Genomic DNA, 17,726 nt, shown 5'->3' with positions numbered 1-17,726 from the left:
GCTGTTAATGTAGTGACCTTAATATTAAAGACGATTTTATGATGCTCTTCATTTTCCTGGCATTTAAGGTCATCACCAATTTCCTAGACGTAACTTGACCGGTTTGGACTTTATTTGTCTTTCTCAAGAATGACAGAGATCATTATACCTTATATGTGCCATCTGTGCAGGGTGCTCTAACTCCAAATCAACTGCTTCTAGACGTCATTCACAACTTTGGGACAATCACAGCACTGAGATATAATTCAGATGAGGTTTGGATTTTATTTGCCTTTCTCTAAAGTAACAGAGATCAGGCCAACTTACCATAGTACAGAGATATTTTCCCTTAATGTTCTTATTCATCTCTTAAAGGAAAGCACCAGACTATTTTATTTCCATTATTTTCTAGTAGTCTATACATTAAAAAGTTGATTTATTTTATTGCTAAGTTGACAATTAGGGGTTAAATCTAAGGAGGGCCCGCAAAATTTTCGCCGCCGATTACGAATTACGTTAAAGTCTCAGAGCTGATTAGGACTTTACAATTTGAGGCTAATGTATTATTACGAATTACGTTGATTTTTGCGGAGGCTAGCTACAAATTACGAAGTCTAAAAAGGCCTGATTATGCCTTATGAAAAAGGGCAGGCAGGCTCTAAGACAAGGGGGCCAATAATTGCTTCTGGTATATTCTTGGAAATTTCCTTTTTTTTTACTTTTTCTGTTCCCCCCTAGTGCAGGGCGCTCTAAATCCAATACAACTGCTCCTAGATGTTCTCGACACCTGTCTAATATTCGGATGATGGATGTATATGACATCATGACTGGCTCCAGCAGACATGATCTGATTAAAGCCGGTTATTAGTTTTTCCCAGCAGGGGTGACTGGAACAGCCTGCTGTCTGCAGGTCCAGTCTTGATGGCACCACTCCCAGCTGTTCCATCATCCCCCCCGCCATGATTGACATCTCACAGGTCAAACACATTCCGCCAAATTGCTTGGGTGAAAGTCAGGTGATTTGATCTTCCTGCCGTTAAACTAGTGGATTTCCCGTCCCCGGTCGCCCGTGACGCTTCATTGTCTCCGGCCTACGGTTATCAGTCGGGGAAGTCAGCGCAATTTTCTACGCACCATAAATATTCATTAACATATCCAGCCGCGGGGATAAGTATGTTATGTGGAACAAGGCTGTGACAGGCATATCCTAGATGACTGCGTACATTCGGGTTATCGGAAAATTGTTCCATAAAAAAAGATTGTTGCTTTAATTTCAAGTCAGAACTTTAAGGACCTACATGACATATTAATAAAAATTTAATTTAAAATGGCAGTTTTAGATGTGTGCAGAAATATCTACAATGTATATTGCTGCTAACATCTAAAACTGAAACACTTGCTGTTCTGAATATTGAATGTGTTAACATTATATTTGCTGTCTCCCAAGTTATTTAACACTATTAGTAACAAGCAGCAATCTAATTAGAAAAACAATTTGAGTCTAGACTCCAGGCTAATACAGTCGTATAATAATTATTACCTCCAAAATGCTTTACCCGGCAGAGGGGGACAAATACAGAATACATTAATTGATCCCTAGGGAACAGTCCAGCTATAGTTTATAATTATCTATAATCAGGTATAATATAATTTATCATTATTATATAATATCTAATGACATTTCTATATATATTATGCAATGCCATATAATATAATAATTATTATATAAGTGTATTAACCCTTTTCATTTTCAATTATCATGTACAATGTAAGCTCATTAGGTACAGTATAGATCTCGATTAACCCATATTTTACCAGCAGTTTGTGATAATCATTACATTGTAAAACTGGTGTGCACAGGCCACTCAAAGTTACGAGGAAGTAACTGGAAGCAGCAAAGCAGCAAAACACCCCCTGCAGATTTGTCTGTACATTTCGAAGGAATCCCCTAAAACATGTTAAGTCTATTATGTCTTTAAGCTCAAATGGTTTTATTTTGTTTTACTTTTTTTTTCTTTTGATGCACAGGTTATCATTTTTCTACTGGTAGATAGATCTGTACTGTACCATTAGGTATATTTTTATAGACAAAGAAAAGCGGGGTTAAACTGTTTATTGGACACCAAATCACTCACAGAAAACAATAAAATTAACTCTGACTTGAAGAACTGAAAGATATAACTCAAGCGAGAGAGTGAGTTATGTGAGAGTGTGGGATGCTTAGAAGCAGATGAACCACGGGCACAGGCCACTCAAATGATTGAGACCTCAAAAAGTTACAGGTATCAGTGACTTGAAGCATCAATTTTGAAAGTATTATAATTATACCTCCTACAGATTTGTCTGACAATAGGAATTCCCTAAAGTGTTCACGGTCTATAATGTCTTTGACCTCACCTTTCAGCCAGTTCATATGCTCTGGTCTTCATGTTCAAGGCCTCCACAGCGAGGGCAACTGTTGCTCGAACCTCCTGTTGGGGAAAGAGATGATGGAATCTACATTGTATTGTCACAGTGGTTCATGTACAACTACAGAATGATACAGACAGTAGTCTGTACTTGCAAGCAAGAAAAATGCACAAACTTTAAGAATACTGTTACACTTACAGAAAGGTATTGCAGAGACAAAGGTAAGTAATTACTGTGTTATAACAGTTATATATTACATTTGTGGTGGTTATACATATACATGTTCATGGACGGCTCATGTACCCAATGCCTTTCCCCTCCAACTCTAACTTTTTCTAGGATCGGTCAGGAAACAAGAAACAACTTTTTTCCGAGGCCTAAGTAGATCTCTTTAAATTCACAGAAACTCACTGTCAGTGGCAGTCATACCATACCAAGGGAAATGAGAGGAGTTGACATTAAACTGCTGACAGAAGTGTTTTGAGTGTGAGCTCATGTCTGGCCTTACCCGTTTTGGGTCGTCCCACAGTCGTCTGTCCAGAATCTGGAACACATGTTCAATATCCTCCTCTCCTGTCAGGAAGGTGGGGCCTGGGGAGAACGGCACAGGGAACAGATATGTCTTCATCTACTGCAATCTCAAATGCAATTTCAGGGCGGCAAAACCGAAAAAGTTTTCATGAGGAAATCTGTTTGAAGTTGACATTTACTGCCATTTCGAAGCACATTTTCTTCTGATCAATAAGATATTTCATACATTGTACTTGAAACATATGAAATAGCACAAAAACAAGCTACATGAGGAGTTCCTTTTTATGGTACATGTACCACCAACAAATAGCTAGAACCAACCTATGATATGATCTTTTTTTAAGAAACAAACATTGCCAACATTTTCTGTCAGGGACTTTTTTGCTTCACAGATATCAGACGTGAGTATGCTAATACGGTTGATTTACATGTAACTAATGACCAGAAAATTGGCTTTGAAACCCCAGTTTTACTGCCCTGAAATTGCTTTAGGTGCCTTTGACCTTTGGAAGTTAACCCTTCCAGCATGTGTATGTAGTAAAACCCAGGCAGACAATAATACTGCAGCTACATGAACATGTACATGTACACAACATGATATTCTTAAAAAAAAAAATCCAAAATTCTTCATCTCAATTCAAGTGACAATACCATGGAACAATATGATTTTATACAATGTCAATGTGTATTTGGTCTCTCAATTCTGTACTAAGTCTTGCATGTATTTTGGTCCGCACAATCATTTATTTTTTTTAATGTAATAGTCAACTTTATCATACATACATTTTAATTTCATAATTAGAGTCGATTCCGCGTCACCGAGTGGGTTTTTTCTCCATGTTTCTAATACGTTTGAATTATTTAGAAGAAAAGAATACCCTAGTAACAAAAGTTCTAAATTTTTCAAAAATTTGAAAATGAACATTTGAATATATTTGAATTCATTTATATATTTCTGAAACATTTTGAAAGTGACTGTACAAAGATCTCTTTATTTAGAATAAATTTGAACTACCCATTTGTTTCTTTCACTATTCGAAATATTTAGAACTATTTCAAACAAATGAAAAATGGTAGATGTGGGTAATTGCCCCCATAAAAGTAGGTGCTAATCCTACTCTTCTGTATTCTTCTGTATATTTTTAGGTTTCACTGCTGGACACTGGTGGCTCTTTTGTTGTAAGGCATCAATGCCTGACACCCAGGCAGTCTACCCTGTACTTCACAGGGATGTGTGAATTACTTCCTTCCCATCCCACTGACCTATTTACAAAATGTTAGAAATAATTCGAAATAATGGTAAAAAATGGTAGAGTGCTGTTAGAAATATTTAGAAACTATTGGAAATGTCATATTCCACATCAGGAATATTTCAAACGTTTTAGAAAACCAGGGAATTATTTAGAATATTGACAAGATGTTCAAAATATTTCCAAATTATGAAATTTCTTAGACAAACAATTACAAAGAATTCAAAACATTTCTAAATAATGACAATAACAACCCACTCGGTGACGCGGAATGGACTCTATAGTGAACTTTAACAATCTCTTTATAACAAATTTATCACCTTAAATTTAAGATGACATCTGAACAATCTATATTTACCTAGATAGGTGATTAACTTTGCAGCTGCAGCTCGATACTGAAATAAAAATATACCGAGTTAGAGTTTTGTCAAAAGTACAATGCATGCATACGATCATGTAGCTGAGTCAGACATTTTTTACATTCAGCTTATACATCAAGAACAATATTGATTCTTTGTGAATTCACATACATGTAGAATGAGATGTTTATTTCTCCATTATCAAAAATCTGTTCCTAAAATCAATGCCATATAAACTGTTCAAACACAGTGAAATCTTTCTCAAGTCTTTCTAAAACCATTTTTAATAAAAGAAGAAGAGAGAAAAAACTTAGCGACTATTGAGGAAAGCATCATTTCCAAATACAAAATTCTACTAAATATATTATTAGTTAGAATGTGTACAATATATAATGATATTGTATAACAGTTTACTTTCCAGAAGACAGCATATTTAATTAATCTTTCCAATCAAAAATTTTGAATTTGATTTGAAGTAAATGACTTCCTCACCTTCCAAACAGGAGATGCCTTGAGTTGTTGTAAGATGGCCTCCCTGACCTGGGGCTCTCTGGAGTTCATCTGTCGCACAACCACCTCAAGAGCCTGGTACAACAAACCACAGGATTAACATGACTACATGTCTACCAAATATTATCTCAAATTTGTCTTAGACAACCACCTGGGAAAATAAGGAAAAGTGGCCTTCTTAGACAAGTGGTCTCAAACAAAATCCAGCACTCGAAATACTGGGTGCATGCACACATGTACACCTTAGAGCACCCAAAATTGGAGCTGTGCACCCAATTTTTTTTCTGTGGGTGCACCTGAGTGCATTCAAATATTTTCATAGGTTTATGTAATAATATAGCAAATATATTAAATGTATTACACAGCACATTCTTGACAGCTAAGTGTCAGAAAAATACATATTATGTGTAATAAAATCTTTATCTTTTTTAAAGGTTATGATTCAAGGTTCTGCTTACTACTTTATTTCATGTGGTGCATCCAACATTTTTTGTGCACCAAATTTTTAACACAAAATCGATGAAATAAATTCTTTGCTTGTGATCTCAACATTACATTATTAAAAAAAATAAATGGTTTTTATTGTCCAAATAGTACCCGTGCAGTCGCAGCCTTTATACGGCTGAATTGATGCAGGGTATCACATAATGATCAATACAAATCACAACAATTACAACAATCAAATAATACACATGATACACATATTTGTTCCACAATTATTTTTTGTGGAACTGTCGCAAGGGTCTGTGCGGCAGCCATTCGGCGCCACAAGGTGACCTCAATACGACTTTCCCCAACAGAGGTTAGGTACCCATTCACACCTGGGTGGAGTGAGGAAAGTCGTGTAAAGTGCCTTTCCCAAGGACACAACGTCGGGGCGCATGTTCAGACATGTCCCGGGTATGACTCGGAATCGAACCCGGGTCTCCCCGGTTCATAGTCGAACGCTCTACCCACTACACCACCCGCCGCCATTATGTTGTAACTTGAGCACCTCCCAGTATAGTCATGTATTAACATGACTATATTATTATCATGGTTTGCCATACATTGTACCAGCTACAATTGTTGAGCAATAAAGTTGATTTGATTTGATTTGTATTACCTTTGCTTTCTTGTGAGGATCCTTGACAGATAAAGCTGACAGTAGTCTCTCCGTGGCCCTGTCATCAGACACACACATGTACCCCAGGCACACAGCGGCATCAAACCCTGTAGCTTCACTTGGGTTCTTAGGAGAACACAAGGTGTGCAGGGCTTTGTGGAGACTTCTGAAGGATTTTGTACTCTGAAATCATAATGGTTTGAGTTATTATAATTGAGTATAACATTACTAAGCAAGTATAAACAACGTCTTTCAATGAACCACAAATTAAAGCACAGTCATGTCAATTAAAGCATCATCACTTAGTCTAACATTCATCTACATGTACTAGATAAGTTTGGAATCTTAAAACAAACTCAGATCTTCAGCAGGAAAGTCCATCAGAGTGTTAATTTGTGTTGATTTTAAAGAATCGAATTGTTTTCCAACACAAAAAGGTTGGGCTAACTGAACTTCCAGTTTTTGTATCTTTAATTTTTTCCTGGACAATGTCTTGACTTTTTGGTCACATAATCAAATACATGTTTACATGATTGTAGCTTATCATTAAAAAAGTGGTGTAAGTTTAATTCCCCTAGCAACTTGTTCTTGAACTGCAGACACATTCTTGGTAAATCTTTGAAAGAGGATAGGTCTAACCTCACCTTGTCAATGAAGTGGATGTTTTTTGCAGAAGCCATGGTTTGGAGCAGGTCTGTTCTGGTGTTGTCATCTCCTTCCTTAATGTGCTGAACAAGCAGGTCTATGGTTGGCTCATCCCATAGTCCTGACAGAAAAAGTCATTGTGATTGGAGGCCATGAAAAAGCAGTTTTAAAAAACTCCACAATGTGACGCAAAACCAAACTGCATGCAATACTAGTAACTACATTATTTTTTTACATGTGGCTATCTACATGTACAAATGTATAAACTTAAGCCATTTACTGATTAAGCAAGAAGTTCACAGCTTAAGTTTTTAACGTGTTGTAACTAAGAAATTTTGACTGATTATTTGGAAGCATGCAGATGTGAAGTGATTTGAGTTTTGCACTTTATATTGTCTTGTGTTATATAATCATAATTATTATTTATTGACATTTTATTATGAACCATTCCATATCTCAAGACAATACTCAGTATTATATCTGATTCTGTTAATGACAATTATGTGACAGTTAATGATAGTCATAATGAGTTGTATAATCTCCTTACCCAAAGTCAGCAGGGATTTGGCTGCTTCATACTTCACTTTGGAGTTTTCATCGTTTGCCACCTGATACAGATTCAATTTGTAACTTTAGTACATACTGCAAATGAATGACTGTCATAAACTGAAAAGAAGAATTCATTGTGGCTTCAGGTGGAAAATACATTTGTAAGACTTTAGCCTTGTTCATGTGAAGTCACCCAAACCGCAATTCGGGTAACTCGCATTCCGCACATCTGGTCGGTGCCCGATCACGATTCTCTGAAACTGCATTTATTGTTGTTTGATGAAAAACCGCAAGATAGCGTGTTATTAATGTCAGAGGTGAATGACCTGCTTGCTGGTGCCCCTCTCCCAGCGTATCTCGGCCGAATGCCGACGTGGTCCCGCCAGAGGCGGTGAAGCTCGCCCTAGAACGGACACATTATTTGACCATTACTGCTCTTTAAGTCGCTGCCATGTAAAATTTGGTATTGCATATAATTAAAGAAATATCACCCCATAATCCACGACCAGGCGAAGTCACATTGAAATCACATTGCGTTCAGAAGCAAATCGCGATACGGGAAAACCGATTCGAAACCACCTCTAGAAATGGTTTGGGATCGAGGCGCTTTCAATGTGATTTGGAGCATTTAGATGGAGCCACTTGAAACCGGCTTCGGGGTAAACCACATGTAAAGTGCCTTCACTGACTTCACATGAACACAGCCTTAGTCTATTTGACAAAGAGAAATTCTGTGGTGGATAACAAAAAGTAATTTTTTTAAAGGAACAATCTAATAAAACACAGATATTGATTAATGTACTAGGTAAGCCCACATCAATAATTATTTAATTTACTTTCTAGTTGGCTTTTTGGCTAGATGGATGGAGAGATAAAATTAATGCCTGATAAACAAACAAACAAAACTTAATAAACAATTGGTGTGGCCTTAAAAGAACAGTCTCAGTACAGGTTGCCCCACCATGTCTCTCAGTGCTGTTATGACATTCCCCTGGTCCAATCCTAGTACTCCTAAACCCTGCAGGGAAACATACAAAAATGATAAAGGTAATTAAACATAACTAGGGACAAAGTCCCAGGTGTTTTAATCTTTAAAATTATTAATTGGGAAGTTCAACACATACATGTACATAATAAACCTAACAGTCTGCAAAGCTGGTGTGTTATGCCAAAAGGCAGTTACATGTGCATGATTGTATAATAATATTAATACATGTACTACATGACTGAATAAATCACACACTGATGTACAGTCATTCTCGTCAATGATATCTCCATTGTAACTTACAATGTATGTTTTTATGATTGTATACAAAGTCATGTACATGTATGTCAGAGTAGAGAAACTTTTTGCGTAATGTTTAACGAAAAAAGATTCATCTGTGATGTGTTGATAAGATTATTATTTTCTATACCTTTGCTGCTTGTCTGCGATCCTCTGGTCTGGTGGATGTCATGGCATCATTGATGAGAGCCTGCACAAGTTTATCAACAACAGTCCATTAGCATTTACAATGTAGTACTATTAGTACTGCACTACGGAATTTTTTTTATGACGATTTACCACATTTGTGGAAGGATTGAAATAACAGGTGACTATCACCTCTTCAAAGATGTCAACCCCGAGACCAGACTGTAAGGTTTGAACCACTCACACCGGGAAGGTCCCCTACTCTTTTCGATAAGTGCGGTGGGTCTTTAACGTGTGTGGGGTGTGGCTCTCCCAAACACGAGACCTCCATTTAACGTCCTATCTGAGGGACATCCCTAGCCAAAGCTAGGTAGTACTACTCATTTCCACCTGTTTCAATTATTGTTTCAAAGTCTTCTGCCCTTCTTCTGTGAAATTAAGTGCCAACAAATTTGAAAATAAATGAATTTACTGCTAATTTTCTGACTTACAAAATGCACAGTACAGTATAAACTCATTTATTTCTTGAGCAAAAATTGTGAAAATCTCCTTTACTTGTCAAGACTGTAAGTAGTGTAAAATACACTCAGTTAAAACTGAAGACATGCAAACTGCATGCACTAATTATAGCTGCTACAATCACATGTGCCGTGTGACTATATCAACAGTTACAGCATAATTATTATCGTATAACCACACATGATTACATGAACATCAACATTAGAAATGGATACTATTAGCCTTTATTCATGATTTGCACAGTTACGTGTAAAATCATGTTATTAAATTTTAATTCAAATATTAATTCAAGATCTGTACTGTTTTTAAACATGGACTCACGGAATCATGTAACAGGTAACATTTACATACAAAATTACATTGTAATTGGTCTAGCTCAAATAAGGTGAACACCCTGCAACAGATCTGATTATCATTTAGTAAGATCAAAGAACATTTTATTTTTCTACAGTGTATGCACTGTTACAGTTACTGTAGCAAAATAAAATGTTCTTTGATCTAACTAATAAAATACATATAGAATACAACACGGGGTACTCCGTATCGCCCGAGGTATCGGCCCAACCGCGGGTCGGATCGCCCGACGGCCGCAGGCCGGAGGGCGATCCGACTCGCGGGAGGGCCGGGACCGAGGGCGATGCGGAATACACCGTGTTGTATTTTATTTATATCATACCCACCCAAGAAAACGTGCCTTTCAATGCAAGATGAGCCAAAAGTTGGTGCCCCTAAACCCTCAAATGCAACATCAGTTCCAACGTCCGGATTCTGTATTCGAATTTTCGAAAGGGGTGCACGCGGTTAGGACGAAACGCGTTCGAATCGTTTTATGGAAGTCATGGAAGTCATGGAAGCGTTCGATAACGGGTTCCGGTCCGGAACCCGTTATCGAACGTTATCGCGGCCCGGGTATGATATAATAAGTAATAGACTAGGGCTTCACTCCTACTGCCATACCTGTATCCTGTCTGCCTTCATGGAGTCCAGTGACGCTGCAGCGGACCTGCCACTGGACAAAGGAAGGGCGTCTGTTCTACCTGTCAATCATGTTAACATCTGGGTCAATTTCACATCTTTCACGCACTTACAGCATCCAGGAAAAATAAACGGCACTTTTTCTGGTATCATGGTTCTATCTGTTGCCATGTGAATTTGAGGGGATTCATTCCTCAGCTAACCGACATCTTGCACACGCAGTCGTCCCTCAGTAAGACACCTGGAGCCGCATAGTTCCCGTTTAGAACTTTTAGTCAGCCTGTCACATGACCGGTTTCGCCTGTGTGGCTTCTTCAAGTATACAGAGGCTCAATGACACAAGTAACATGAAGTTCTCACTTATATACCGGTGTGCAAGATGTCGGTAGCTAATGAGAAATGAATCCCCTCTACTATATAATGGTTTTATCTGTTGTCATGGATACTGATCTGTCATGCTTTTATCTGTTGTCATGGATACTGCTCTGTCATGGTTTAACATGTTGTCATGGATACTGACCTGTCATGGTTTTATCTGTTGTCATGGATACTGATCTGTCATGGTTTTATCTGTTGTCATGGATACTGATCTGTCACGGTTTAACATGTTGTCATGGATACTGCTCTGTCATGGTTTTATGTGTTGTCATGGATACTGCTCTGTCATGCCTTTATGTGTTGTCATGGATACTGCTCTGTCATGCCTTTATGTGTTGTCATGGATACTGCTCTGTCATGCCTTTATGTGTTGTCATGGATACTGCTCTGTCATGCCTTTATGTGTTGTCATGGATACTGCTCTGTCATTGTTCCAAATGTTGTCAAGGAAACTGTTCTAACTTGAAGACTTATTTTGTTATGGATACTGATCTTCTATCATAGTTCTTAATGTTGTCATGGATACTTGTCTACAGTACTGTTGTCATGGACTTTGCTCTGTTATAATTCTAACATTGTCATGGACACTGCAGCTACACACATGTAGGGCACACATTCACACAGCAGTTCACACATGGGTACCTAGTTTCAAGGCATCTGTGTAGCCTTTGGGGAGGAGGTCTGTGGGTGAGGAAACAACACCAGATTGTGAACATTATAACATTACTGTTACATGTACATACACTACAACACCATGTGAACATTACATTTAATTTACAGTTACATGCACTACAACACCATGACTTGTGAATACTACAACACTTACATGTACGTGCACTACAACACCATGATTGTGAACATTACAACTGTTACAGTTGCACTAAATACAACACCATATGTGAACATCACGACAACGGTTACATGTACTACAACACATTGTGAACATTACACACATTTACAATGTACTACAACACCATGTAAACATTACAACTACAATGTACAATTTACAACACCAAATGTGAACATTACAAATACTACAACACCATGTGAACATTACACTACAACACCATGTGAACATTACAATACTACAACACCATGTGAACATTACTGCAGTTACATTTACATTGTACTGTACAACACCGTATGTGAACATTACAACTACATGTACGACATGCATGTGGACATTACAGTAACTGTTACTACTAACATCATGCACACGTTACAATGTTAGACACAGGGTAATACAGGTTGGAGTGTGTGTGCGTCTCAAGCATCAAGGATTCACACATGCGGGGAGCTTAGAATTTCTCTGTAAAAATAAGCTAAGGGAGGGGTGCTGGCATTTCAAATGAGTTTTTGTCTTGACTTGTAAAATTGTGACTCAACTAAAAACTTAATATGTTCTATATTTCAAATTTTTCTTTCATTTTTACATAATTCTGGACCAACTACAACTGTAACTGTTACAGTAACTGAAAATTTCATGTCATCATAAAGTTGTTTTGATATGAAAGGTCATAATCATACCAAACTTGTCCCGACAACACAATTCATTCATAACTTTTAAGGCTCTCTATCCAAATCTATTATAAGGCAACAGACATTCAGTTAATTCTACTGTCTGCATGTACTTACCCATGTTCATGACAGTCCGTGCCAGAGTCATAGGGTCCCTCAATGCAACCCTTTTCCTGGAAAAAATAATACAGATTTTGAATTGTTATTAGACCTCTCCCATTTACATGTACATGCATGCATAGGGTAATAACTGATATGCATCCCAATCTTGTAACAAAATCATATGATTTGCGACAGCAAACATTCTTGTGGCAGTATTAGGGAACCCAGTGGATTCAGGAGAGTTGGAAATTAACTTATTGTGAAGTCTAATCTTAAAGACTATTCTGCCACTAATATGAGAATAATGAAAAGCATGTCATCATTCTTTTCTGTATCAGATTCTGTATTGCTGGTATAACCGCCTTAATTCCACCTTTTATTACAAGTAGTACTACCTGTTTATCATGATCACAGAAAAGCATACTAAGAGAGGTATAACTCGACTTTGTTAGTGTTTGTGCTAGCTTGATCATTTGTATGATAGTAAACAAGTACATTTAACGTATTAATAGTTATATAATAAGCTAATTCTTTGTTTTGACATTGTATATTATATCAATTAACTGAGTAGAAACAAATATGTACAATGTAGATTAAAGGTCAGTCATAAAAGACTAAAAAGAGATTATTAATAATATTATGAAGCAAAATTCCCTACTTGGCTTTCTGTGTGACTCCCATGATCTCACTCATGGACTGTGCGGATCCCCTGGGGCGTTTCCTGCGAGGTTTGTACAGGACCAGCTGGGTCTCACTCCTCATGCTGCCCTGGTTCACGATACGCGGCTGTTCCTCCGCGGCCTGCGGCTCCGTCTCGTTCCAGATGTCCGCCTTGCGAGGAAACTCCACGCTGCGGTCCTATGGGATTTTCATTTGTTTGAATGAAAGCTCATCTGTGTTGGTAGAATCCATGGTTATAGTAAGAGTTTAAGCTTGTTCCACCACAAGGAAAGAACTCACCATAAATTTTTGGTTGATTCCGTCAACCTTTGTCAGATGTGTGATGCAATCGCTGACTTTTCCGGAAGTCGGAAGTGTGATGACGTCAGGAGTGCATCAAAGTGGCGAAAGACGGAATCTGTCATCACACTTCCGACTTCCGGAAAGTCAGCGATTGCATCACACATCTGATGAAGGTTGACGGGATCAACTGAAAATTTATGGTGAGTTCTTTCCTTGTGGTGGAACAAGCTTAAACTCTATAACCAACTTCATTTGTTGTTATGAAATAAAGACTTAACTTTCTTTGCAACACTGGAGTGAATTGGCACTTATATATTTTACTCCAAACTTTTGGTTGACACGCGACCATAGTAGCAGGTCATACGTGCCAGATAACTAAAAATAAAATGTAATTTATCCAAATACTATTATCATAATTACTTATTAATCTTCGCACCTTTTAACCACTTTGAATGTTACACAATGTTGATAACCATAAATCAATAGTAGAGTTTGAATTTCCAATGAGTATTGTTTACCTGGATGTCTAACCTTCATCAGCGAATCTAGGTACTACTCACTATTTTCACCTGAGTTAAGTGAAGAATAAAAAAAAAAGTTGTTCAGTGCTTTTCTCAAGGACGCAACAGTGTTGCCTACCAGGGATTTGAACCCAGAACCTTCAGATTCCAAGTCAACAATCCTAACCATGAGACTATCTGGCCACCTCAACATACAAAACTGGTATCTTACACCTTAAGGTAGTTTTTCCCATCACGTAAGGCCATGTTGATTTGATTATATGGATGACATCCTCTGGGAACCCAAAAACTGATGTGAGATTGCGAATAAAAAAAAATTTTGCAAAAAAAAATTGCTTTCAGTATAAAATTTACGTGGTTTTGAAGGTTGAACAAATGACACAGAGTATGGTATGGCAAAAAATTTACTCTTCAAATTCATTTCAGTCTTTACATTTTCGTCTTTTTTTTTCATTTTGGCATTGTACGACATTGGTATCGTGTTCCAATCTTTTTTTTTTTGCAACTTACATTTTATATATTTGCTAATTTTGCAACTGTTTTGTACAATTTACAGTCTGGTTGAAAACTTTTTTTTTTGGAAATGGCTGAAAATTCATGCGCGCAACATGGACTATAAAAAAATGACAGAATCCTACAAAAGGCCGTTCTGACTCACAGTTCTTGTGATGGGTTTTTTCTTGGGCGGAGGGACGGGTTTGGGGTAGTAGGTGATGCGTCCTGATTGGCTGGTGCCCAGACGCTGCGTGTCGACAGGCGGGAACGTCACCGACTCAGCGCTGGGGGGCGGGGCCAGACCGGTCACCCGGGAGATCGAGGGCTGGAAATGGAGTCAGGACACAACATCAAGTTCTATCTGTCACTGAATAATGAGATGAGATAGATGCATATCATTACAGTTAATTATCTGCACACTTGTTTGTTTGTTTGTTTGTTTGTTTCACATAACTGGTAAGACGTCTTTAGGCGTAACACACCAGTTTTGTACATTTATGTACATGTACAAGCTGTGTAAGACCGGACTGTAAGGTTTGAACCACTCACGACCCCACCCCCAGGTACATGAAGACATTGACAGGGGAGTGAGCTTGGTAAAAGTTTACTGTTTACATACGTGTGTAGGAATCAGGGTGTGTGGGTGGGGGAAATTGTTTGGATTTGCTTGAAGGAGCCCCACTGCTCACCACTACATGTGATGGCCATGCTCAAGTGAGGTCAGGAGCCAGCATGTGCATCTAATTACATGTACATAATGCAAATTATCGATGCAATCAGTATGGACATTGTGTATATTTTAATTACTTTGTATATGTCTTTAATATACCTCATTTAAATGGTCATGCATTAATGTCTCACACCTCATTTAGATGTTCATGTATTGTCTCACAATTTTTTTTATGTGCCAAATGGTACCCAATTCAGGGGGAAGTAGTTATGCTAAGTACATGTAAATTGTCTGAAAAATGGCTATCTCTTCAACATACCATCTTCATCTTGCCAGGAGGACTCCCAGGTGTAGTTAGAGTTGTGGCAGCCTGACTTCCCAGAGCTGTATAGTGAGAAAAAGCTGGTATATAAGTACATGTATTTGCTATAATAAACAGATTCGAATTAAAATACAATACACTGTGTCATGTACAATGCATATGAAAAGAAGCTATACTGGTAAGTGAAATATTGTGCAACTGTTGTGCGATAAAGTTCATTCATATGACATAAATTACAAACAGACTTGTTTTTTACCTGTTTTTTTCCTGTTCTGATATAAGGCATGTGAATTTTTAACTACTGGTACAAGCATGTAGATCCCAGTCCCTCTTCCCCTACTCAATAATTCATATTTTGTTCTCGATATTGTTTATCATGGTGTAGCACATGATATCATGTGATAACAAGACAATGACATGATGATTGGTAAGGCCAGTACTAGTGTTTTGTCTCTATTGTAATTTGTCTGACTGTCATTTATCACGTTGTACAGCATGCTGCATGTAAAGGGATTACATTTGTCACAAGTGTAACAGTGAGGACTTAATAGGCGCTACCAACTGACCCGGCCGAGGGGTCTAGACCTTTTAGCTGATTCAGCAGGAGCGTTGGATTGTAAGCATTGCAGAGCTAAGTAACAGTGGGGGGTTAATAGGCACTATACCAACTGACCCGGCCGATGGGTCTAGACCTTTTAGCTGATTCAGCTGATTCCTGGAAAAATTAGGGTCTGTAGGTAGGGATTATCTTCTTTTTTTCTTCTACACTTCAGTGATATCTACACTGTACAAATGTATATGATACAGGAGTCCAAATTATAGAATACAGTTTAACAAAGTAAAACTTGCATGACACTAGTTAAATTTATTTTCAATGTCAATACTAGAAAACCAATGTTTTATCACTCAGGTGTCAAATCATGGAGCTACAAAAAGTTGATCAGCTCGAAAAATTATGCCCCTTGCAGGGGTCTACCCCCCCCCCCAAAAAAAGTCTTTGGTCGGCAGGTTTTTCTAGGGTGGGTCGGGAAACAGGAAACACAACATTTTTTCCTAGGCCTTAGGCCACACCAATTTAATTTCTTGGTTAACGGATTTATCTAGAACAATAATGGAGCGGGCGGGCGAAAAAAATTATAAACAGGGCTGGCCTAGGCATCCTATTATGGCCCAAAATGGAACGATAGGAGCCATGAAGTCAACACAAAAGGCTGGTTCAAAATTTAAACAATGAATTTTGAACTTTTAATGACACCACTGCATTGAAAGATGGAATAACTGTAGCAATTAGGACTGTTTTCAACTGTTCAGGGCAAAATGTGAGCATTTTGCAGTTGATTCTGAATTTGTTTTTTGCAAATCAGAAAAAAATGAAGCGGGCGAATCCGTTAACCAATAATTAAATTGGTGTGGCCTTAGACAATGTTTTTACCCAGTGATGACACGGCCACAGTATCGTTCCAGTCCTTGGTTGACCAGCGCGGGTCCACCTGTACCGAGCTCTCCGCAGCCTGCTCCACCTTCTCGTACATCCCGCGGAGGCTACGCGACAACTTGTCAAGCGCTTTCCTCTGAAAGGTCACAGGTCATCATCTAATCAATCATGCTTAACTGCATTGAATTTATCAATAGACAACAAATGCAGACCTTTTGTTGTAATGTTCTTTGTATAATTTGTGTTTACTAGGATTTTTGACAATAATGAGACAAATAACAAAGAATTTAAGCAATGTTTTGTTTTGTGACACAAAATCCTGCAAATTTTTTTTTGCTGAAAAGTCATGTACCATATTATGTATACTGGGCAATCCAGAACATTTTATGGTGTTAAGGCCACATGAATTTTCGGCCGTTTCCAAAAAAAAAAAAGTTTTCAACCATACTGTAAATCGTACAAAACAGTTGCAAAATGAGCAAAAATATACCATAAGTTACAAAAAAAATTAATAAAAACTATACCAATGTCGTAGACTGCCAAAATCAAACTTAAAAAGACGAAATTGTAAAGAAATGAACTTGAAGACTAGATTATTCGCCAAACCATATTCTGTGCCATTTGCTCAACCCTCATGACCACGTAGATTTCATAATTTTCATAATGAAAATAACTTTTTTTTTTTTTTGCAAAACTTTTCTTTTATTCGCACGCGCGCATCAGTTTTGGGGTTCCCGGAGGATGTCATCCATATAATCAAATCAACATGGCCTAACTTGTATCAAAAATGTGTAATATTGCATTTGCTCTGAATGCATTTAAATTAAATTCTTTAACCTACTTGTATTCATTTCATCATGTAGATAAAGTGTCTTACATGTGGGTCGATGATGTCACTTCCTTTTCTTCTTGGTCGCCATGGCAACTCTGGGCTGCCAGGAACATCTGGTCAGAAGGACATCAAATATGTATCAAATGAAATGTTATATAATCTTAAAAACTAAAAACTTTTAACTTAACTGAAGGTAATATTTGCAAAGCAAATGCAGAATGGTCTAGCCTCTAGCCTAAGAAACTACA

At 37.7% G+C, this 17,726-nt stretch overlaps 1 protein-coding gene across 2 annotated transcripts in view; it reads right to left on the bottom strand.

Moving 5' to 3' along the window:
• The window catches only part of LOC109481530, a 34,687-nt gene that overhangs the window by 9,202 nt on the left and 7,759 nt on the right, over positions 1-17,726 (bottom strand). Inside the window, exons 8-24 of one of the 2 annotated variants that reach the window (XM_019784107.1) lie at positions 17,524-17,591; positions 16,644-16,782; positions 15,209-15,273; positions 14,383-14,544; positions 12,899-13,098; positions 12,256-12,311; positions 11,263-11,301; positions 10,225-10,304; positions 8,753-8,812; positions 8,299-8,355; positions 7,336-7,396; positions 6,788-6,909; positions 6,144-6,326; positions 5,021-5,113; positions 4,528-4,564; positions 2,897-2,979; positions 2,377-2,450 (exon numbers count right to left, since the gene is read on the bottom strand). In XM_019784107.1, coding sequence (XP_019639666.1) covers positions 2,377-2,450; positions 2,897-2,979; positions 4,528-4,564; positions 5,021-5,113; positions 6,144-6,326; positions 6,788-6,909; positions 7,336-7,396; positions 8,299-8,355; positions 8,753-8,812; positions 10,225-10,304; positions 11,263-11,301; positions 12,256-12,311; positions 12,899-13,098; positions 14,383-14,544; positions 15,209-15,273; positions 16,644-16,782; positions 17,524-17,591 — 1,579 coding nt within the window. The remainder of the gene's footprint in view (positions 1-2,376; positions 2,451-2,896; positions 2,980-4,527; positions 4,565-5,020; positions 5,114-6,143; positions 6,327-6,787; positions 6,910-7,335; positions 7,397-8,298; positions 8,356-8,752; positions 8,813-10,224; positions 10,305-11,262; positions 11,302-12,255; positions 12,312-12,898; positions 13,099-14,382; positions 14,545-15,208; positions 15,274-16,643; positions 16,783-17,523; positions 17,592-17,726) is intronic. The other variant, XM_019784108.1, reaches the window with a different exon arrangement.

The sequence above is a fragment of the Branchiostoma belcheri genome, unplaced genomic scaffold (genome assembly GCF_001625305.1).
Source record: "Branchiostoma belcheri isolate BF01 breed outbred unplaced genomic scaffold, Haploidv18h27 scaffold56, whole genome shotgun sequence".
In the NCBI taxonomy this organism is placed as follows: Eukaryota; Metazoa; Chordata; class Leptocardii; order Amphioxiformes; family Branchiostomatidae; genus Branchiostoma; species Branchiostoma belcheri.
Note: the sequence above shows the minus strand (reverse complement) of the source record. Positions and strands in the feature narration are given on the sequence as shown.